This window comes from Perca fluviatilis, chromosome 19 (genome assembly GCF_010015445.1).
Source record: "Perca fluviatilis chromosome 19, GENO_Pfluv_1.0, whole genome shotgun sequence".
NCBI classification, from domain to species: Eukaryota; Metazoa; Chordata; class Actinopteri; order Perciformes; family Percidae; genus Perca; species Perca fluviatilis.
In genome coordinates this window covers 14,692,922-14,717,572 of record NC_053130.1, presented here as the reverse complement: position 1 = coordinate 14,717,572, position 24,651 = coordinate 14,692,922, and the positions used below count along the sequence as shown (strand labels likewise).

Below are 24,651 nucleotides of genomic sequence, written 5' to 3'. Positions count from 1 at the left end.
GGGGTTAAGGGTCTTGCTCAGGGATAGTTGATTGGTTGATGTATCGCAGGGGGAATTGAACCCAGGTCTCCCACACCAAAGGCATGGGTCATATCCACTGTGCCATCACCACCCAATTACCATTAATGTTAAATTAATTAAAGTGGATGTCTTGTATCACAGAAAAATCAATCAAATCTGTAGTTTACACTGTGCTGTAAGCCTTCTGAACTACCAATGTCAACATGTCAAACAAAAAACTGATGTGACTTTTGGGAAAATGGGTTGTATTAACAGTTGCAGCATGCTGCACGATTTATTAATAATGGTAAATCCTATAGGACCCAACAGAGCCACAATGTACAATGTAATGTAAAAACAGAATGAAGTGGAAGCAATCATTTAAAAAACTGAAAACAAAACAATGTTTATTTCACTGTTATATACACAGAAATTAAAACGCAAATTCAGCCATGTCAACTCAACACCATTATTGACATTCAGGCTCCCTCACAATGGGTCGGTGTTTATTCCTTTTAAAATCCAGCTTCAAATTTACAAACCAAATCTGTGGGTGTGTATATTTATACTCTGGGGTTAAATTGGGCTCTGTGGTTTCAGGTTTGCTAGCTACCGAAGATTTGAGGCAACCTGCCGCAAACCATCTTAAAAAAAAGATAATAGTATAATTCTGTAAAAGCAAAACATTGTTTAAAAAGGCCCAATGAGTAAGATTTTCCTTAAAAACAATGTATGGACTGATACAAAAATAATCCCCTTCAATCATCACTTGTGACCTTCTGGAAGTGTGTGGCAGTGTCTGTATCTGCAGAGACCCTGCTCTCTGCCTGCCTTTTCTTATTCTGCTGTGTTCGGGACGTTTCTGGGCGTCGACCTCTAAAAACATTGCGACCAGGTGCCAGATCATAAACACACATCCAAATGAAAGCTACGAAAATGGTGGACAAAAAAAATGCAAATATAGTAAGTCAAAACATGAAGTGGACAAAGCCCGTTCCAAAACCAGAGTGAACCTGGGGTTGGCTTTAACCTGCTGGCGAGCAACGCAACCCTTGTTGAGCCAGGAAGGAGGGACTCGTTTTGAATGTTGTGTTTAAGAACTGCAACCGACAAATCCTACTCATTTTGCCCTTAAATAGAATATCAAAGCAATTTACATTCCATTATTAAAGCTGTCAGTTTCTGACTTAAGCGCCCAGAAAAGCGTAGGCCTATGTAGTGGGGCTGAGACCCAATTTAACCCGTTCATACTCTTTTAGCAGGTATTTGGCCTTAGTGAAACCTGGACACAAACTGCAAACTCTACGGCTTTTCTACAACACCACCACTTCCTGTTCTTACATAACAGTTGACCATGTTCCAGTGCAGGGAAAATCCCCTCTATTTGATATTTTTTTTGTTGTACCTACATAATATATAAGAAAACTACATCAATATTTCAAACAATGGTGTGCAAGCAATTCCTTTCAAAGCTTTCTTTAGTTGGGACAAATAAATCATGTATAAACACAATGGAAAACACTGAAACCGCTAGTGTACAGTGGATTATTATATACAGAATAGATCAGGTCACTGAGGCATTAGATGTCTGACATTGTATTTTGACGTGTCATGGTACTGGGTCATTGGCTTGTCTGCAATACCACATGTTCCCACTCCCACCTTTCCATTTACACTTTCTGGCGATGCAAATATGCTCCTCTTTACCTGGAAGAAAAAACAGAAAAGCCATCATTAATGTTTCAAAATACAACAATGGATTATTGGATGACTTTTAAATATACAATACACATGCAAACTTCCCACAGCAATTCATGGACTGTGTGGAACCAGTTTCAAGTTACCTAGCCCTCCAGTCATGTACCACGCTGCAGTATGCAATGCAGTGTGAAGGACAAGGGGTTGTTATGCTAGTGGCTGAAATAGCTCAAATCCACACCATAATGATTTGAAGAGATCCATCTAACTGTGAATTCACACTTCAGTTTTTTTAGCTGAATTTTGACACTAGATAGCAAATGGAAGGAGACGTCTACAGTAAGTTACCATTGTCCAGCGTTTGCTCAATGCCCCATGGGTTTCTACCCATGGGTTACTCTCAAATAAATTCAGGCCTCTAAACAAAGAACACGTACCTGTCCTTTCTTGTTCTTTGAGTAGGCTTTGTTATTGAACTGTTGCCACTTTGACTTTTGTTCCTCCCTCTCTTGCTCCAATTCCTTCATCCTCAGTACCTTCTTCTGTGCTTTCTTCTTCTTATACTCTCTCTGCTCCGCTATCTGCTCTTTCCTAAAGAGACAGACAAGGAAGAGAAACATTTAAATCCTGTCCGTGATGTACAAATACACAAACGTGATATAACAACTATGAAAGAATATCATTGAGTACAACATACAGTATAACTTCAAGGAAAGCTGCATTAACGGAACCATGACCATAAATACAAAATATATTCAGCTAAAGTAATGTATAAACTGTACTATTGTATATTAACTGAATCTCTGCTGAAGCCATCTCCGTTAAAGCGCCCATATTATGCTCATTTTCAGGTTCATAACTGTATTTTAAGGTTGTACCAGAATAGGTTTACATGGTTTAATTTTCAAAAAACACCATATTTTTGTTGTACTGCACAGCTCTCTCTCACTGGTGCAGATCCTCTTTTCACCTGGTTTCTGTTTTAGCTACAGAGTGAGACCTCTTTTCTTCTGTACTATCTTTGATTGCACTCGCACATGCGCAGTAGCCAAGGGGGTAAGCTTCGCTTCAGAACTCGAACCTCCTATGGCGCCATTTTGTTGCTACCTGGCCATCACTTCCCGTTAGCATTCCACTGACTAGCATTCATTTTGGCGCCACTTGACAGCGAATAACTTTACATCTGAAGCGTTTAAAGACTATTTGTCCATTGTTTATTTCTAACAACACGCCTACAATGTATAAAAGGCTTCATGACCTTGTACCTCACGTTATGGCTCCGTAGCAAACGTTTTTGTAAAAATAGGCCAACGATCGTGTCACACAGTAGAGGAATTACCGTATAGTACAGGAGAAGCTTGCAGGCAGTTTCGACTTACATGAGCTGTTTAGGATTAATTACTAATGTTAACTAGCATTTTAGTTAGCAATAATTAGCCTGTGCTTATGTTATCTCCTTACATATACCTACGCTCTCCTTCTCTGTAAGATTGGGAATGATTGAGATTTCTCTTGGCACAGCTACCAGAAGACTTACAACTTTCAGACACGTTGCTCACGTCACATTTACGTTGTCTCTCTCGGTTGGAGGCTGCGCAGTAAAGCTGGCCATCACCGGAAAAGTGCTTCTAATAGCCTTCACTGGTCTCCGTCCCAGAGCAACGGGGTCTGTTGGTCCATTATATACTGTCTATGGCAGTAGCTCAGATGTAGAGCATGTCAGCTAGCTAACTCTAGAGACAGTAAAAGAAAGCCTGTTTCTCCAACTTCAGTCAGTTACAAGGCAGGATTAGCTGGGAGACTTCTAAACGAGGGCGCACATGTAAGTAGTTCTTTTGTAGATTATGGTGAACTTGTGTGTGTTGAGAACGAGGTAGCATGCTAGCGTTAGCATGCTAACGCTACGAGCTAACGGTTGCGGTTAGCCAGCTCGTTTCGGATTGCGACGTCACAATCCGGGCCGATTTTGAACAGCTCACCAGGAGACTGAACGAAGGACACATTCAGAAACCGTATCTCACTCACAACAGCATGGATGGATTTTTTTCAAAGTTTGTATGTGTATGGAAGCACCAGAGCATACCTGTCAAGTATCCCGTTTTGGCTGGGAAAGTCCCGTATTTTACTCTTCTTTCCCGCCGTCCTCCCGTATTAGTATTTTCCCGTAAATCTCCCGTATTTTAATCTGCGTTATTAAAAAATAATAATAACCCTGACCCGAGCGGAGTAAAAAAAAGAAAAAAAACATTCCCAATCTGAGCTCTGTTACTTGCCTCGCGATAACTGCCACGTGCAGTAGCCTACTACAGGTACTGTAGGTGGCTGTTGTCGCGAGGTTAGTGTGTGAGGTCAGATGATGAGTGACAACGCGGGGGAAAAAAAGAAGAAAAAAAAAGAGACGGATGATGGACGCTACGACAGAGACGGTGCGCTGCCAAAACTTATGAAGGCTTTACTATGCATTCCCCATAGCAATGCAAGTTCAGAAAGGATGTTTAGCATGGTACGAAAGATTGTTCCAGAGAATAGGATGACGTTAGACAACAGAACTGTCTGCGCTCTACTCTCATGTAAAATTAACCACTCTGGCCCAGCCCACAAATACACTCCTTCCAAAACAGTCTTGTGCAAAGTCTGCAACAAATTTGTACAATAACTCACTAAAGAAACGTTATGTGAAATTAAAAGAAAAACTGTAAAAGAAAAGCAATATGAAATGAAAAGAATGTGTGGAATGAAAATAAAATGTAAATGTAAAGACAAGCAATGTTATAAATTGTAAATCTTTGTGGCGATTTTAGCTTTCTTGTACACCTGTCTTAAAATGTAATGGGGAGCTTGGTTGGGGTGGTGGGACTGCTCGCGGTGGGCGCCGGAAAATTTCCCTTATTTTCAAATCCAAAACTTGACAGGTATGCACCAGAGACACAAAAGAATACCCCAAATCCAAGAAAGTGTTTTTTCATAATATGGACACTTTAAGTAAATCTGTTAAAAGAGCATACAGTTAGGGGCTTATTCCGTTGACGTAATTTCCAACCAGCAAGGACTTATAAAGCTAGGTCTTGATTTTGAAACTGTATTGCAATATCGTTAACTCAAAGTTTGATCGACAGTTTAAAGAGATGTTCTCCTTTTTAAGGATTAAAACACCAATCAAAAATCTCCATCATTTATTTAATCAACCAAGCCTGGAAATGGTTTGTTTTGATGTCTATATGCCTATCATCTGCCAATCATCTACTGTGCAGCCAACTTGAAATAATAGCCAACTTTTTTAAATTTCACCCATGTCATTACCATGCAATATGAGGATGGCACAGTAGAGTGTTTACTGAATAGTACTCCGCTTACTGGTGCCAATTTCCTAGAATTAGTCATTTTAAAGCCAATTAAAAGGGGAGCTGCTCACAATTATATATACACCATTATATAAACCAAAGATTACGAGACAAAAAATACCATCATACCTTGATTTCGGTTTTAGACTCCCATCCTCGTCAGAACGTTTCCCCTCCTCTCTTGCTCTGAGGTTCTGCAGAGGAATCACTTCAGCATTCCCGTACCCAGCGAAGGTAACGGCTGCGGTTCCGTTCTCCCGGTCTATCTCTTCAATCTCAGCCTCATACACCCTGCCAAAGAATCACGTCTGTAAGCAGGTGAGTATGAGCCAAATACTCAAGCTCTACTTAATTAGCAACGCTTAAACAAATAGAATACTTAATGGTAAATTAATCCGTACAATATGTGACTACAGGATATTATTTGAGCATTTTCTATGACAACAATTTACCTCAAGAATATACATTTTGTTCCCCTTAAAAAGGTCAAACATGCATGAAACTAAAAACACGTTTTGGGGAAATGCATTGAGAAAAAAACAAAACAATACTGGTGATATGAGCAATTAATTCACATTTTAAGATACGTTGTTATCCACTAGTATACAGACTAACACACACCTCATTATTTAACAAAAGGTAAAAACAACCAACCACTCAATTACTACATTTGAATGTGAAATTATAATACCTTTGTTAGAATAAGGTGTTTTAGTGAATAATTTACCACAGAATGGGCTTTTAGAACGATTGACTGACAACTCCTGAATTATCAGCCACTGTGAAATAACACCAAAACCCAAACAAAAATTTTAATGAAATGCTTGCATTGTGGATAATCAGGTTTGGGGAAATTTCTCAGTGGGTAAAATAGTTTTGAATTATGCGAAAATAAGCTGAAAAAACCGGCTTCATCTCGAGGGGAAAAAAAGCACCTATTTATCTTACTACGAATAGTTAGATACTTTTGTCCAAAGTGACATACAAATTACGTACAATCATATGCACCAAAGATAAACTAATAACATGGATGGACAGAACCTAATTCATAAAACCAATACTCTAATTCAGAGAAAGAACTCAAATTGTAGTGCTATAAGGCATGCGCTTGCATGTAATGTTTTCAGAGGGTGGTGATACTCACTGTCCGTCCTGATTCCACACAGCCATACATTTGTCCCCCACTTTCCACCCATGCTTCAGGGGTACCGTTTCCGAGCCATCTGTACTAGAAGTGCTATCAGTGGGCTGTGAGGTCAGGAGGTCTTTTGTCAAATCGATGACTTCCTGTAGAAGAAAACGTGATTACAATTTATATTATTAAATCATATTTGCTTGTAAATGAGGATACATATTCTTACAACGTAAGAATATATTTCACAATAAAAGGTTATACTGCAAATCTATGGAAGCAAAGAAAGGCTATAAGGATTTGATTCTTGTAGGCAAGTGAATACCTAATTGTGATTTTTTTGTAGTTGCAAAATCTGAAATTACATATTACACATTTCAGAGAGAAACTCAAACTATATAAATTCTGATTAATAATTTCCAGAATAAAACATTTAAATGCTAGAAGTTTAGTGGCATTTTCAACACATTCAGTAGTGGTTACATGTTACGATTAAGTATTCAGTTGCTTATAAAACTGAATTATTACAGCCTTTATTTGCTTCTGTAATCCAGCAATGAGAAATACGCTTCTTAAGCGGAGTGCAAATCATTTGAATGCATCACAAGCTAAGTTTCCATCCACTTGTCAATCGAATTATCTGAAGTTCGGTAAAAAAAAAAAACTCATGCGAATAAAGCTGGTGAAAGTGTGTTTCCATCCAACAGCTTTAAAGTGAATAAAAACCTGTGCGTAATGACGTCACATGCTGTTTTGCGATTAAATTGGTATATCGAATTGAGACATTTTATGTTGTTTCCATTCATTTTTGCACTGAATCGCACAATATTCAAGCAAACTTTTGCGAACAAAGTTTTGCTAGACAAAAGTAGTAGTTGTTGTTAATATTAGAAGCCAAGCTAAGCTACGATGGGCCTTTGACCGAGGATCTGATCCACAAGGTGGAAAAAAGGCAAGGTGGAACTTGCCTTTTATTTTCCCTCCGGCACTGCTGCGAGACAACTCTTTTTTGAGCCGTGTATCGCTTTTTGAGCGCCTTCCATTTACTCCGCAGGACGTCCCACGGCTTGTCGTAAGGGACATTCTAAAACGCTTAACGTGGTTTAATGTATCTAAACAACGATCAATCATCACCAGATGTATCATGGTCATATCTTGTCATGAACACTTAAGCCTGTCAAAAAAACATCCAACGATTATAGAAGTTATCTCACGTTAATGTTTTCTTCATCACAGTGTCAGATAACGTCCATAATATTTGGACATTGGGTTAGATTTGACCATTTTAAGTGGTTATGATGAGCAATATAGGAGAGGATTTTTTTTGGTGATGATTGATCGTTGTTTAGGTACATTAAACCACATTAAGCTTTTTCACATTAGGACTTATAAAGCCAATGAGAACCGTGGAGAGTCAACCCCCAGCCACTCCGCTGCCCTGCTGTGAAGCAGAAACGCTTTATGTCAGATAACGTCCATAATAATTGGACTTTGGGTTCGAGTTTTTGACAGTTTTCAGTGGTTATGAGGAGCAATATGAGAGAGAAATTAGGTAATCATTTATCATTGTTTAGGTACATTAAACCAAAAAGCTTTTTCCTCGCCATAGGGCGCAATGATGAAGAAAACATTAACGTGAGATAACTTCTATAATCGTTAGATTTCGATTTAGTTTTTTTGACAGGCTTAAGTGTTTACGACAAGATATGACCATGATAAATCTGCTGATGATTGATCGTTGTTTAGATACATTAAACCACTTTAAGCTTTTTCATGTTAAGCGTTTTAGAATGTATCCTGATAAATGATGGCGTTTCTTAGATTTTTGCTATCTAAAATAGCCGTTACATTTTTCTGGTAAATAAAATTAAATTAAAACAGTATCTTGTCTCCTCGTTTGTCCGCTTACATCTGTTTTTGTTGACACCTGTCATGTGTGCAAACAGAGCGGAAATACTGGGCGGAAATTAACTGAAACTTTTTCTTCTTCGTTTTATTGCGGGTTGCAACCATAAAATGACCTAAAACTTAATCGCAATTCATTATTTATTCGGCAAATAACGTTTCCATCAGCGTTTATCGCATAAGCCGTATATCGATCAAGAGAAAATCCGATGAGACCGAACGTATTTTCTTTGACTCGATATTCATGAAATTCAGTCGGATTTTACGGTTTCCATAAGGCATTTTTCATTCGATATCACTTAATTCGGATAAAAACGTGTGGATGGAAACATAGCTACATCCACACAAACCTGCAAGTCTTTCTGAAGTTTAAGAAGGTCTTCATTTTCTGAGTCGGTCGATAAGGCAACTTCTACTTGCTGTAGCTGGGCTTTGTAGCTGTTCAACTGTTTCACCAAGTCTTCCGACATCTGTGTGTTGACAAAAAAAGAGACCATTTTCTAAAAAAAAAGTTGGCTAACGTTAGCTAGTTGCTAACGGTAAACATCTTAAAATAGCGAGCCATCTTTGATTAGCAATAATGTAATCACACAAATTGCTAGTGTAGTGTGTATTAAATGCGAAATGAGTGAAACCTGTGCTACTCACAATTTAGCAATAAAAGGAAAAACATATGTCACAACATTCACGTTAGCTTAACGCTAAAACGGTTAACATTAGCAATATCCCTCGGCCCTCTTTCTTCGACGTAAATTTGACGTTACAACGGCTAACGTTAATGCTAGCAACGAGCGGCCAAGGGGCAATCACAAAAAGAAAGGATCGGTGTGTAATCTTACCTCGGTATAAATGCTCTTGACTGATAAACACCGAAAGCATTCAAATCTCAAGTCGACGATTTGCCAAACCTAACGTTACTAGCTAGCTACTTAAAAGAACAACAGTACGCGTTATTTCCTCCCGTACACAAATAGCCAACCGGAAGTCGAGGGGGAAAATACCTTCTTCTTCTTTGGGTTTTAACGTCAGCTTGCATCCTTAATGTTGCACTACTGCCATCTTCTGGAGTTAGTTAACTCCTACAGCGTCCAGTATGTCAGCTCTACAAAGCTTCTGGTACTCCACAATGATAAAAATAAATAAATAAACTGTTGCATGAGCCCTTACAATGTGATGTGTGTGCCGTTTAGGTTGCTGTGTCCAATTCTTAGCCTGCTTATTTTAACTTGCTCTTTCTGTTTTGTTCCCCTACTTAACATATACAGTACTCCTTTTTAGATTGAGTGTTAATGTCTCCTTTTTATTGTGTTATCCCATCCCAGTGTTTCCTCTATGTTGATTTTGTAGTGGTGGCCCACCATGGCAAAATTTCTGCCACCACTGTATCAGAAATAGGGCTGTACAAACAATGTACAATGTCGCTGTTGCCTTTTTTGTTCAGACAGACCTGCCCCACTGCAAAAAATCGCATCATCGCTGTTGCTACTGTTGAGTTACTTTTCTCCACACTATGCCTTTTCACTCTGATTTAGATAATTTAATATTGACTTTAACAGTTGGCAAAAGACTTTCTTGACCTTGTGACAAGAAAGATCAGATCAAGTACAAAGAAGAGTGATAGCGTGCCCAGCGGCACTACTCACATTATATCTTCAGTATGCGGATCATGTTCCCATACTGGTATACAGCTATAATAAAGTGCAAGTGTGAGACACTTCTGTGTCTATAGCCATACCATAAGACTAATGGTTGGTGTTGTGTCTGTGATCTGTATCTTAACGTTTTTACATTAAGTCAAAGGCTACTTATGGACCTCAATCCTGATTTCACTATATATATATATATATATATATATATATATATATATATATATATATATATATATATATATATATATATATATATATATATATATATTCAACCTGACTTCTGCACAACACAACTGATGGTCCCAACCCCATTAAAAAACCATTTCAGGTGACTACCTCATGAAGCTCATTGAGAGAACACCAAGGCTTTGCAGCGCTATCAAAAAAGCAAAGGGTGGCTACTTTGAGGAATCTAAAATATAAGACATGTTTTCAGTTATTTCACACTTTTTTGTTAAGTACATAATTCCATATGTGTTCATTCATAGTTTCGATGCCTTCAGTGTAAATAGTCATGAAAATAAAGGAAACACTGAATGAGAAGGTGTGTCCAAACTTTTGGTCTGTACTGTATGTATATATATATATATATATATATATATATACTACACATATATATATATATATATATATATATATATATATATATATATATATATATATATATATACATACATATATATATATATATATATACATATATATATATATATATATATACACATATATATATATACATATATATATATACATATACTATATATATATATATATATACATATATATATATATATATATATATATATATATATACATATATATATATATATATATATATATATATATATACTATATATATATATATATATATATATATATATATATATATATATATATATATATATATATACACACATATATATATATATATATATATATATATATATATATTAGAGGTGCAATCGTCGATTAAAAAAATTAACTAATTAATCGCACAATTTGCTGTAGTTAATGCGATTAATCATCATAATTAATCAGCGATTAATCATCATAAAGAGGACCAGTAAGAAGCTTGTAGTAATGGATATTTAAATGCTAAATCACTTAACTTTGCAAATATGAGAAAACAAACAAGGAAAGGTTCTGCTAAGTTCAAGATGTTTAATATCTTTCAGAACAACAGCAGCAACAATTTGGCTTATTTAGTCCTGCTGAAGGCTGCTGAAACGGCTAGAAACTGTCCGACTTGAGAGCAGATTTTTGTCACCACCCCCAATATTAGCCACATACCTAATATACCATATTCTGAATAATATACAAATGTGTGTGTGTATATATATAATATAAATTACAATCTAGGCAGTAATTAATATCATAAATATTATAATATACATAGTGTTTAATCTGAATGACTAAGCAAAGCACATATATCTAAACACAGAAATGCACATCAATATCAATATCAATATCAATGTTACACATGAAACCAGTAACCCCAAACCACAAAGGTGTATGTTGGCCTAAAGTGAAAACATTGAGTGTAGTTTTAGATAGCGACTCTGTGCACAGCAATCCATTACCAATGTAAAGCGATTGACTACATTTCCCTTCCAGCACCGCAACCAGGAAGTAGCTTGTGTGACAGTGAGACGCACCAATTTCAAACATTTACTGGAATATAGTCACGGATACTATCGAGTCGACAGCGTTAAACATCAGACTGCAAATAAGGTTTTACCAGCATGACCAACGTAACAGTTATCAAGCAAACAAATCGCGCACGTACATATCGGCAGCACAGCAGTAGCGCAACAGACAAATCAAACTTATCTTACTGGTCCATGTTTAAACTCTTGACTGGCCCGTAGGCCTACTTCAATCAGGTAAGTCCCTCCTAGAGTAGCGCCGCCTGCTCTTATGGAGACATATTACGTTTCTCAGCCGCCACATGAAGTAAACAAACACAGCTGCGTTAATTTCGTTAATTTTTTTTAACGAGTTAAATATTAAAAAATTAACGCAAATATTAACGCGTTAATTTTGACAGCCCTAATATATATATATATATATATATATATATATATATGAAGTATCCCAAGGGATCACAAGATGAATCTAAGGGGTCATGAGAACATTACTGGACTAAGTAACCAAGAAGTTTCTATAATAATTTGCATTTTCTTGAAATAATACCAGCCTCTTAAAAATGATTTAGATTAAACAGTTTTACAGGGAGGGGGAAATGATATTGAACTTACAGTATACACACACAAGTAGACATAGTCACCAGTAGACATGGCTTTGTATTACACAATCACAAGCAACAAAGGTTGGGAACCACTGCCATAGATCACTGCTACATAAATAGGTGTGCTTCTCTCTTCAAACAATAGCCTACATATTACGATAATAACAAGCTATGCTCCAACAAAACATACCAGACTTTGTACTTGGATGTCAGATGACTAGGGTGTAGCAAAGAGATGCCACGATGTCATGATTATACTTGTGTATCAAATACACAAAATGTCTTTGTTTTTGATTTATACTACTTTGTTATCGGGAAAGCAAATTTTGTCTAGGTAAACATTTTATTCCTGTAAATGTACTGCTCTTACTATTGCACTACTAGCGACTGATCTCTTCAGTAAGTGTCTCTGATGCTCTCTACAGATTTAGGTATTTCAAGCTTTTTTTTTTTCTTCAGGATATATCTGAACATGTTCATAAGGTAGAATTACTAAACTATAGAGTGTACTCTTAATCCATTCTAGTTTAATAAACTACAGATATTACTTCTATAAATCAAAACATACTGTTAATGTCATAATCAGCCAATGGTTTCAGGGTCTGGGAGCAACACCAAATTGCTTTTAAATCTCCAGCAGCAGATGAACCCCGCCCATTCTGGCTCTCACTGAAGTGGAGCCAGCATCACAGATCCTCAGCGTCAGATCAGGCCAATATAAAAAGACGTACTCTCCACTTCAGCCACAACAGACGACAAGATCTCCCTGAGCCTATCGACAATGTAAGTCTGTTTTATGAAATGTCTTCCAAGGGACTTGACTGCAAGTTTTTTATCCTAAAATGTTGGTGGATGAAGAATTCTTTTTTTAAAGAATAGATCCATTTTTAAAACCATCTAATGTGGGAAACTGGGAATAAATCAAAGTTCCTTTTATTCTTTAATTTTTTTTTTTTAAATCTTTTTAACTTAAAGAAACATTTCTCATGATTTTTTTCGGTTGGTGTCTATTTTCTCACTGACAAAGAGGAAAGAAGCAACACAATCTTTCAGTGAACAAAATGAAAAGACTAAATTCTCTGATGCCGTGTTCTTGAATGGATGATATTAATAGACTGCTGGCAAATCCAACGCTCCTAAAAGAGCACTGTTCAGACAGTCTCATCGACACCACAGCTCATCCTGATGGGTTGTCTTAACTTCACCAGCGGAAATGAGACTTTGCCTGGCAGGCACCCTTATACAGTGCAGACCTCTGTGCCTTTAACGATACTGGTGGGTATCCTCATTCTGCTGACTGTGTTTGGCAATGTCATGGTAGTTATTGCTGTGATCACAAGCCGAGCCCTGAGAGCACCTCAGAACTTGTTTTTAGTCTCTCTGGCATGTGCAGATATTTTGGTTGCCACCTTAGTGATGCCATTCTCTTTAGCAAATGAACTGATGGGTTACTGGTACTTTGGTAAAGTGTGGTGTGAAATCTACCTGGCTTTGGATGTGCTCTTCTGCACCTCATCCATCGTTCACCTGTGTGCAATCAGTTTGGACAGATACTGGTCCGTCTCTCAAGCGATCGAGTACAACCAGAGGAGGACACCGGGCAGGATTAAATGTACAGTCTTTATAGTTTGGGTGCTGGCGGCGATCATTTCATTCCCTCCGCTTATCACAATGAAAAAGGATGAGGGTAAAAAAGACAGCCCTGAATGTAAAATTAATGAGGAGAAATGGTACATCATATTTTCCAGCACTGCCTCTTTTTTTGCACCCTGCCTCATCATGATTATGGTGTATGTTAGAATATACCAAATTGCCAAGAAAAGAACAAGAGCCCTGCCAGGTGAAAGGCAGAAAGAATATGGCAATCCAGAAGGCACCATGTGTGGTTTGGACGCCCTGGGGAGAAAAGACAGAGAAGGGGGTGAGGTGGAAGCGGGGGACGGTAGAGAGATCAACGGGCTAGACGTGGAGGAAGAACCCTCCTCGTCTGATGGGAATGAAACCATCCTATGTTCCCTGAAGAAGAAGAGGGGCATGAGAATAACCAAAGTGGCTCAGGTAAAGCCTAGAGAAACCTTTCCAAAGCCAGAGGTGCAGCCCTGTGGGAGAGCAAGCAAGTGGAAAGGAAGGCAGTACAGAGAGAAGCGCTTCACATTTGTTCTGGCTGTGGTCATGGGAGTGTTTGTTCTCTGCTGGTTCCCCTTTTTCTTCACATACACGCTCACCGCTGTGTGTGACACCTGCTGTGTCCCAGAGATATTGTTCAAAATGTTTTTCTGGTTTGGTTACTGCAATAGCTCACTAAACCCTGTTATATACACTATATTCAACAACGACTTCAGGAGGTCTTTTAAAAAGATCCTTTGTACAAGAGACAGAAGAGGTTTATAAATGAGATTTTTATGCATGCATTTCAAAAACAGCATTTTTGGTCATCTATATTCAGGCTCTTATCTGTGTAAATATTAGATTAAAAATAGATTTATTGAATATTTAAAAAATGTGAAATGTAGCATGTTTTGCTTTTGTGTTTTAACATTTTGTTTATTTCAAATCAGTACATGTTTGTAATATTAAATCATGCAAACATATTTTAATGTGCAATGTTTGTTTGACAGCTAGTATCACACTGTGGCTACCTGAGAGTTTACATTGTACAATTGTGACAACATGAATGATACATTTTCAACATGTATGTGTTGATTTGTAACCGTATTTAAGTCAGTCAACTATAAAATGTCATCTCTCATGGCTTGGGTACTCATGCTTTAAAGGCTGACTGGCAGTGTGCTTTAGACAGAAAAGAGGAAGATTAGTGTTGCACATTAATTCTGAAAGAAAACTGGGACAGTGAAAATAATGTTTGTATTGTAATAAAGCAGACCTCTAGGGCTCACACATCACAGTACATGATGCAAACTTAATTTATCAACTTTTCAAATTGACAGACCATGGTAGCGCAAGAAATGTTTTACTTGTATTTGTTGTGCAATATGCTTCATATACTGCAATCCACTGAAATGTCAATAGTTTGGAAACAAACATGGTCAATAATTTCATTATGACTGAAAACTGAATCATGTGCTCATGACAGCAATTATTCTGCAAGATAATATATAAATGCCAAAATGACGCACATTATTTGGAAAGTATGCCTCTGTCTCCGTCATTGACCATAATCATGAAAGAAGACAGATTTAAAAAAAAGCAGAAAATTGTAAATGCTACAGTATTGCAAAAAAAGAAGAAGCAAAAAAACCTATTCATCTTTGTATCATTGTACAAACAATAGCAAAAGGGACATAAAAGCAAATTGTACCCTAAAATATTTCTCCTCATACCACCAACAATCGCCTTCATTCATAAGAAGCACGAGAACACGACAATTATGTCAAAAGAAAATTACGCCTAGGAGGTACGGGCGGCACTACAATATTGAATGGAGTTTATCATGAATTATAGTCCTTCATATCAGGGTATCATTAAATCATCCCCTGGAGTCAAACAAAAACCATGCAGGGATAGAAATATGAGTGTGCTGCTGTGTGAAGTTAATATCCACACAAGCTTATCAATGTGGTGTAATCCTAGGTCTGATATCAGCACTCCCCCGTCTCTTCTCCTTTTTTAGCACATTGTTAAAAGCAGTATAACTTTTCTTTACATCAACTTTTCTTTAACAACATTTTAGAGTCTGTGAACCTGGAATAAAGTAAACGCACCATCCATAATTGCTTCAACTTAGCAAACATTTCCACCAACCACCTCTCATACATACAGTAAATAACAGAGTGATTCCCATGACTTGCTCTCTGGGACTATGGTGTTTTGAGATTCCTGTGGTACACTTGTTTGGGTTCAACCATGTCTCAGAATCTTAAAATACAACATATTTTACTTACCACAAACGGTAAACTATAGACCAACTATAGTGCTGATAGAGTTCCCACGAACAATCTGACACAAGAAATAAAAACATTGGTACTTGAGGCTTTGTGGCAATGAGAATTTATCAAAGATAAATCTATTTCTGCAAGGTTGTTTAATCATTACGAGGCTTTGTTAGGACTGAGGGTGACAGTTGGTTTCAATATGTTTATTCAGGAAAAAGCCCTGCCATAACAGCAGAAGAGGCATTATTAGCATTATTATAGCCTAGTTGGTAGAATATTTTAACAGAAGTAGCGGTTTATAATACTAATATTTAGCAATCAACATTATGTAACATTTAAAATATTTCTACCTGGCCCTGATCCATGGCACATCAAAGTGTCTTGAAAGATTAAAGTGCAGTCGTTGCAATCTGAAAGCATCTTTTTATTAAAATGATAACTATAATGGAGTTTGTCGCTATGCTTGAGCAGCAGGATACATGCGTTACATTTTTAAAGCAAATACTCTCCAAGTAATAGAGATTAAATGCCAAAATACCCATAAACTTACTTGCCCAAAAAGAATAATGAAACAATGGAAATCATAAAACCTCATCATGAGTTGACTCAGCAATAAAAATTGAATTAATCACGTGTTACTAAAGGTTTTCAAATTTGTAACGTTTCAGTGACATTTTGTTTTCAATCTTCCATGCCTCACTCCACATTACCATCAATTATAGTTGGTTACAAAGTGTAGTCATTCCTCTCGTTATTCACAGCGCGCGCGCGCACGCCGCGGCACGCACGCACGCACGCACGCACGCACGCACACACACACACACACCACACACACACACACACACACACACACACACACACACACACACACACACACACACACACACACACACACACTTTCGCTGTCTGAAGAGAATGATTTATTTCCACTTCTACCACTTCAGAGCATCACGATTTATGCTTGTGACACCACAGCTTATGAACTATGCTTTATAAGCTGCTTCTGGCAGGCGTTCCCACAACTTTCACACAGTTCCCCAGTCAGTCTTCTCCATTTCCTTCTTATGTCTCCCGCCTACAGCTCAATAAGTGCTTTTTAAGGCTGCTAGTCATGTATCTCAAAGAGGCTGGTGAACGTAAAGGCAATTAAAGATCAAACAGAACAGACTGCATCTCAGACAGAGATTGTGCAGTCAGACAGAGGCATCGGGACTAGGGGTGGAACGGTACACAGAAGTCACGGATCGGTTCATACCTCGGTGCAGACATCACGGTTCGGTACAATGGAGGGGAAAATCTAAACAAAAATGCAGAAGGCAATTTTTATAATTTACTGTGCATGTCTCAGGCTGTACCACCTAGTGTCATACAGTCTCTCCCCTGAGCTAGCTGCAACAGCCTGAAGTGTGTAAAGTAAGATGTAAACAGTAAACAATAAGTACCCCACATCATCTCCAGACTCCATCTGTAACTTGTAAACAAAATAAGACAATCAGCTATAAAACTGAAAATACAGCACCTCTGTTCTCTTTAAAGACAAACTAAATTACCTGATTAATGCAACGTTATCACGACGTCTCCCGGCCTTTTTTCACTGCAGAAAGCTGCTCCCTGCCTGGCTAAAGCTAATATAGTTAGCCTGAAGAAACAAGGCGTCTGTCCCAACTAACATTACGGTTCGGAGCCGCGACGCTGGAAACGTAACACTAATCTACAACAGCAGTTTTATCCACCACTCTCTCGCCTGTACTACTGGAACTGATTGGGAAACCAAAGTTTTCCCAAACTTGCGATCTTAAAGACGTCCTCTAACTCTTTAAACTGCATACATAGACGGAGCTGGTGGCGCGCCAGAGCTTCAGAGCTAAGGCAGGGCTACAGGTTAGGTGTCCCTAAAGAACCCACGTATATAACAGTAGTTCCGCATTAGATTCATTAATTTGCACTTGAGTTTTATTTATTTTTATACCGTGTATTCTCTGTGTAAATTCATGCACCGAACAATGACGCCCGTACCGTTTCGGTTCAATACGAATACATGTACCGTTCCACCCCTAATCAGGACCATACTAACAAGTTTAAATCATATCTAGTGATGAATAGAGTGTTTTAATTGAATGTTGGGTCATTCCTTATGAATTGAGCACAATGCATCATGCACACTGGGGCATATACTACTTCCTCCCTCTTTAATTGATAAGGATGTGGGATAATCAAATAACATTGTGGTTTTTAGGTTTAGGAAAAAAAAATTTTTTTTTTTTTTTTTTTTTTTTTTTTTTTTTTTTTTTTCCCCCTCCTTTTTCCTTTTTTTTTTTTTTTTTAAAAAACTTTTTTTTTTTTTTTTTTTTTTTTTTTTTTTTTTTTTACATTATGTTGGGGTGAAAAAATAAGGAAAAAAAAAATTTTTTTAAAAAAAAATATAAAAAAAAAAAAATATTTTTTTTTTCTGAATCAGGGCTCCAGACTAACTTTTTGCACTAGGAGCACAGTGGCCCCCAACTGAGAATTTTAGGGGCACAACCAGAAAATTTAGGGGCACACACCATAAATCAACATGCTAAACAAATATTCACATTTCTACTAATTTCCACTGTATTACTAATAAATACTTTGTACTAAAATATATCAAACGTATCAACAAATGGAAGTTCATTCTTTGGCAAAGCCAATTTACTCTTTACTCATTCATGCTTTCATTTAATCGTATTTACCTCCTCTTTGTTTCTAGATACAACAGAAGTTATCTATTCATTAATAAAACAATAAAAAAAAATAAAAACAATGAAATTTTTTCAACAAGTGCCTTTGGGTGTAAGTGTGTGTGTGACTGTGCGTAAGAGAGAGAGAGAAGAAAAGGGGGGGGGGGCAATGGGGTGAAAAGGTTGAAGGCTGAGCCGTTATAAATAGTCCCAAAATATGGGTTTTACTCATTTGTCTTGAGTGACAATGACCTTAAAAATCTGCCACAATAACTTAAAATTGCTTCTTGCTCATCAACACCAAAAGTCAAAATGCTCTGAAACTCCAAGCACCATCCACAGCAATGCTTTCTATGCTCTGCATTGAATCCTCATTGATACCAAATTAAGCTCTGGCAAATCTCCTGCTCCGGACACAATCATTCTTCCTTAGCCATCTTGTCCTGTCTGTGCTATCGATCGTATCCATTTCCAGTCTGGCCTACTATTCTCCTCATGCACAAGCTTCTGCACAACCCCCTCCCCCACCACATGCTTCTGGATGATGTTAGCTACATACACATTCATATAGAAAGTAAACACCAACTCCTAATAGTATAAAGCTTACTATAATTGTACTTTATCACCAGCTAGCTGTTGTGGATAACAATTCATCCCTCAGTATGCTGTCAGTGAAAACTCACCTACACACAGAAAACGCAAGCTGTACCACAGTATCAACGGGCATGTCTCTATGGTCCTCCGTTTTTCCTTTTCTCCCTAGTCATCTACTGCAAGGGTGTCAACTAGGGCTGAACGATTTTGGAAAATAATCTAATTGCGATTTTTTTTCACCAATATTGCGATTGTGATTTAATATGCGATTATTTTTTAAGCTCTTTGTCTTCTGTATTATTCAACACAGACAAGCAATAAATTATTGTATAGTATGAACACAAGATTAGATAGATTAAACAAACTGTTCTTTTCACACTTAGTAGTATTTAGATTATTATTTACTGTAATAAACATATGTATATATATATATATATATATTATATATATACACACACACACCTCCAGTCAGTAACAGTAACAAATCAAAAAGGAGAGAAATATCTGCCTGTACCTCTTTGAAAATATTTAGGTAACATAGTTCCCAGTATGTATACGGTTAGAAGATGGCTGTGTCATGTGACCTTGTTATTTGAACACGCTGTGACTATACAAATCACAACATTATACATTATTTACAGCGTTATTTTGTCACTTATTGGGAGCAGTAGGCTAGATGGAGCAGGTTACCTCCAGGATCTGTGCTAAGCGAGGCTAGCGGTGGGGGCGTTAGACAGAGTTACAACACGCATGGAGATGAGAAGGGTATGTATGGACTAGGGATGGGCATGATTACTCGGCGATCGATAATCGATTATTAAGAATTTCGTCAATCACGTTAATTTGTTATTGATTAAACTAATGCTGGTTGCGTTGCGTAGTGTGAGTCTTGAAGCAATGAAATGAATTTCACAGTGTGGCAGCAATTAAACACTTTACCACCTGGGGGCAATATTTGACTCCATACTCAGTTACGTCTGCAAGTTTCCGTTTCGATTTCAAAAGTAATCATGAAGAGGACACGGCGAAGTGTGGCGTGGGACCATTTTGATAAAAAAAAAAAAAAAAACACGGAGATGCCGTGTATAACTACAACACGGCCATGACTCAAATGATGTAGCCTACCACTAAACAAAGTGCACCCGACCCTGGTTAATGTCGGTGGCGGCCGCGGTTCACCCTGCTCTCAGTCTCAACCTAGCATAACTCGGCGTTAGCACGGAGGAGCTGCGATGCACAACGAGCAGAGTAAATTACCCAAGGGATCTGCAAGTTAATTGAGATGGATATTGGAACTAGCATATCACATTTCGTCACGACGTACCATCACCAGACTGGTAGAAACTCAATACGAAGAACGGAATAAGGTTCCCCGGGTTGGCCAAGTTAGCGCGGAGGTACCTGTGCATCCCGGCAACGCGGGTGTTTTGGGCGGCTGGACAGACGGTCACCAGGTAGCGGTCGCGTCTGACCCCAGATCATGTCAACATGCTTATCTTTCTCAACAAAAATCAGTAGACTGGTGCAGAAGTTGTATGTGAGTTAGCCTACTGGTTATTTTTTTATTAGGCTTTGTCCGTGCCTTGGATAGTTTTGAGTTACACTTTGACAAAACCTGTCAGATCTAAGTATTATTATGTTTTTGGTTAAGTTATTATTTAACATGATTTTTTTTATTTATTATTTTGGAACAAACGAGGGTCTCTGTTTAAGAACGCCGGCTAGCAGCTGCAGATTCTGCTGCATCAGAGCACCGCAGCGCCTATATCTATAATCTATATCTATAACCTCCAGTTTAACTGCAACAAGTTGTTCTTCTTGTAATTAAGATCTCATCGAGGAAAAACACGCTGTATTTTTGTATTTTCATTGCATTTTTAATTTATAAAAAGTTAAATAACAAATTTTAATATAAAAATATTAATGATTAATTGATAGTCAATCGTTAATTCTCCCGGCGATCGACTAAGAAAATGTAATCGAATGCCATTCCTAGTATGGACTTAACTAACTCTGGGGGATACGGTGAATAAGCTAAAGACCCAATAAGTCGGTGTGTTCCTTTAAACCAAAATAGTCCCACACAAATGACATACTGTTCCTATTTGAGACTAAAGCTTCTATCGAGCATGGGGCCATTGTACAACAGGTCAAGGTACGGCGTAGCGTTAGCGTACCAAGTTGATGCGTTCTCCGCGGAGTGCAGACTGCTTTGCTCCGCGAGTCACGTGACCAAATCCCAGTCTTTGCGATTAGGGAAATAGCGTTTTAACATATTGCGATATTATTGCAAATGCGATTAATCGTTCAGCCTTAGTGTCAACTATTGTGTGTTTTACCTCTTTTTGACAGGGCCTCTGTCGTGGAATCATAAGTCGCAAAATATGATTATTTGAAATGAAAACATGACATGACTACATCATTCAGATTCAAAGTGGAATCAATATCTGAGGTTATTATTTGCAGTAAAAAAAAAGGTGTAAGCAACGGTTTCAAATGGTTTTCTACATATTCGCAGATGAAATACAATTTTCAAGGCAAGACAATATACTGTATGTTTGTAAATAAAAGATTAAAAGCCCAAATGAATTGTGTGTTGCCACATTCCTAAAACTCAAAAAACAAAAATTAATACATGGCAATCTGACCAAGAGTTAATTCTGGCATGATTTTGTTCGTGCTTCAATATTATGCTATTATTAGCATCACTTTTATGGGTATAGTTTCACCTTTAGAGACAGTTTAGTGACGTTTTTAGTGTTTTCAGTTTTGTACAGGTATTAAATAGATATTCCAAGCATAGGACTGGGTGGAAGAGTGGACCTGACCCGAGTAGTGGCTGCAATCCGTATAGTCAAACATTTATATTTTTGACACTTGCATTATCAACGTTACTAACAAAGATACTCTATTCTAAACCGTCTCTGTTACTTATACTGCCATACTTAATGCCATTTGATCTGTGGATTCAGATGAGTGTGTAGTGCAAGTTACCTTTACTGGTCAGCAGTTGGCGCCTCGTGTGAGTATTTTCATTTGACAGATTTCCTTTCTCAAGCGTGGACATGCAGAAAGTGACGTTACAGTGAAGATATTTTCGACTCCTAAAAAGGTAAATCATCATTTTAAAATATATGGCTTGTAGTGCATTTTAAGATGCAACATTAGGGTAACGGCATGCAAGTGGGGTTAGCTAGCTTTTGTATATAATGATTATTTATGAAATTCGTATAACGTTACCAACCCCCTGTAGCACGTTACGTTAGCTTAGCTTAGCTAGCTAGCTAGTTAACGTTTGGATTGCTCGCTGTTGTTTCATTTAGTTGGAAAAACTCCGTAGGTGGTCTGGCAACACTTACCGCTATTATTTTTTTTAACACATTTCCAGATTTTTCAAAGATACCTTTAATCCATTGCAACAAAATATAATCGTTATGCTTCATGTAGCTAGCTAGGATATTAACTGTTAACGTTTACTGCTGGCTATTTCGTTTCCTGCAAAAATGGCAGCCGGAAATGACCCTTCTCCTTACGTTACTACCATTGACATATGAGTGCGACGCAAACAAAATATCATTGCGCGATTTTAGTGTTTGATGGTTTGATCACATTAAATAAAAGTGTAAGTAATACTTAAATGGATAAAGAAACCTAACAAAAAACGTTTGACGGTGCATGCTGGGTGGAAAAGGAACAAGGAGGATCTTTGGCTAACAAAGTTGTCTTCGGTTGAACAACTTTAGAAAATCTAGCTAGGTTCAAACGCTTCTTTCATTCTGTTTGAGATTTGTTCCATTTGGATTAAGGAATCTGGAAAGATCTTCAAAACCGCGGTACATGTTGTCCAACATGCTGGGCTTGTATTCATCATTCAGAAAAAACTCAAATGTAGCTAACGTTATATCAATGCAAAGTGATATAGCTAGGCTACATAAGCACTGCTTAACGTTACTCACTAGGCAACTGATCAACTAGGCGCCATCCCTTTTAAACAAATTAAAGCACTGAATTTGGACTTGATTCGTTTGCATTAAGTTACCATTTATAGGCACTTGGTTGTATGTAATATTGTATCTATAGTCTTGCATTGCCAGACCTATCACAGTGCTGTGGAGTAAGTAGTAATATAGATATTACTACTACTATAATAGATCTATACGCTTATCTATTTATTTATCTTGCACCTCTTTTGTCTTGTACAGCTTATGGTCCATGATCCATATAATCCATGATTACTGACCTCCTGGTCCTAGCACTGGCATCCTTGCTCCCTATGGTACAGATGGTAGATTTTCTTGAACCATTTGGGTTTTATGATTTTTTTCTCTATCTTGCTAATGCAAAACAGGATGTGACTTTCTTCTGCTCTAAGCTGTGACCTCTGATAATGGTAGATCATCTGTGGTGATCGGTGATAGACTTCCAGATGGTAATTTCTGGTTTAATGTAATGGCCTGAAGGGGGAACTTCCTTCCTTCAGGCTTTGGGCAGTATTTTATATTTTGTGAAATAAAATGTTACATATATAATGTTATAATATACAATGTTACATACCATCCTTTTTGTTTTTGATTTGGACAGATACAGTTTCCTTTGAGGTTTTCTTCTAAAACTCTACAGACTACAGATTTTACATCTTGATAATATCACAACATGTGTGAATTCAGTGCTGGCCAGCGCTCATTGCTTGTGTGAGATGAATAACTGTATATCTTTTATCAGATTCCGTGTTGAACTCTACATAAAGATTGTAGTTAAAGCACATTTAATATCAAGTAGCTAGTAATGAACGAAGCAATGGAGAGGTATTATAACACTTTACAATGCATCCATTCTGGTACTATTGCCATCTAGGGAGAGCATTTTTGTAATGAGAGCTGGGATGTGGAGCGGAACACGACATTCATAACACTTAACAAAATTAGAGCCAATATTGCATCCATCATAAATTATGACAGCGCTACATGAAAATCTAAACAACTTACACCGTCATAATATAATATTATTTGAGATATTACCTGTGATAAATTCTTTATCGCTTATGTTTCCATAAATGTTTATTTAGTTGTTATTGAGCTATGTATGCATTGTTGATTGAATCAACATCACTGACATTTTTTAGACTGTATGTTGTACTACATTGATTGAACAGTGCTGAACATAATACCCTCGAGGCTTAGTTATTCAAATATTAGGCTTTGGTTTTAGAATGTAGAAAAATGGGATTTCTAACCTATTTTTTTTTCATTGTGAGAGTTGGCTACTTTTTGGGCTGACATTCAGTAGTTCCAGTTCCCTACACCATGTTATGGCACTGACTTGAATAATGAGACCATTTTGTGTTTACTCATCCTCACAATGCCATTGTCTATTAATATGTCTACTAAATGATCTATTTGTCAGACTAACAAGTGAAATCCCAAGTATATCCATGTGCAGTGTGGCAAAAGGCATATATATTTTCTGGTGGTTCTCCAAGTAAATGATTT

The 24,651-nt window shown here is 37.4% G+C and overlaps 2 protein-coding genes across 3 annotated transcripts; one reads left to right on the top strand and one right to left on the bottom strand.

The window, feature by feature from the left end:
• Positions 1-380: 380 nt before the first annotated feature.
• On the bottom strand, positions 381-22,653 carry smndc1 (survival motor neuron domain containing 1). 2 transcript variants are annotated; one of them, XM_039783445.1, is made up of 7 exons: positions 22,522-22,653; positions 22,157-22,266; positions 8,427-8,546; positions 6,184-6,326; positions 5,169-5,330; positions 2,136-2,289; positions 381-1,707 (listed from the first exon to the last, which is right to left on the bottom strand). In XM_039783445.1, the coding sequence occupies exons 3-7, from the start codon at positions 8,544-8,546 to the stop codon at positions 1,570-1,572; spliced, it is 717 nt and encodes a 238-aa protein (XP_039639379.1). In that variant the 5' UTR covers positions 22,157-22,266; positions 22,522-22,653; the 3' UTR covers positions 381-1,569. The 2 variants fall into 2 exon arrangements, with proteins under 2 accessions (XP_039639379.1, XP_039639378.1); XM_039783444.1 differs by lacking the exons at positions 22,157-22,266; positions 22,522-22,653 and adding an exon at positions 8,916-9,076.
• Positions 12,563-16,133, top strand: LOC120547777 (alpha-2A adrenergic receptor-like). Its single transcript, XM_039783443.1, has one exon. The coding sequence runs from the start codon at positions 13,159-13,161 to the stop codon at positions 14,362-14,364; it is 1,206 nt and encodes a 401-aa protein (XP_039639377.1). The 5' UTR covers positions 12,563-13,158; the 3' UTR covers positions 14,365-16,133.
• Positions 22,654-24,651: the final 1,998 nt, after the last annotated feature.

What these genes read in the sequence shown, in the direction of transcription:
- smndc1 (XM_039783445.1), bottom strand. Translation starts at nt 8,546, where the DNA reads ATGTCGGAAGACTTGGTGAAACAGTTGAACAGCTACAAAGCCCAGCTA. An exon ending in GTGTGGAATCAGGACGGACA is followed by an intron (nt 5,331 to 6,183) that starts GTGAGTATCACC and finishes ATTCTTTGGCAG; the next exon opens with GGTGTATGAGGCTGAGATTG. An exon ending in AGTCTAAAACCGAAATCAAG is followed by an intron (nt 2,290 to 5,168) that starts GTATGATGGTAT and finishes CTGTCTCTTTAG; the next exon opens with GAAAGAGCAGATAGCGGAGC.
- LOC120547777 (XM_039783443.1), top strand. Translation starts at nt 13,159, where the DNA reads ATGGGTTGTCTTAACTTCACCAGCGGAAATGAGACTTTGCCTGGCAGG.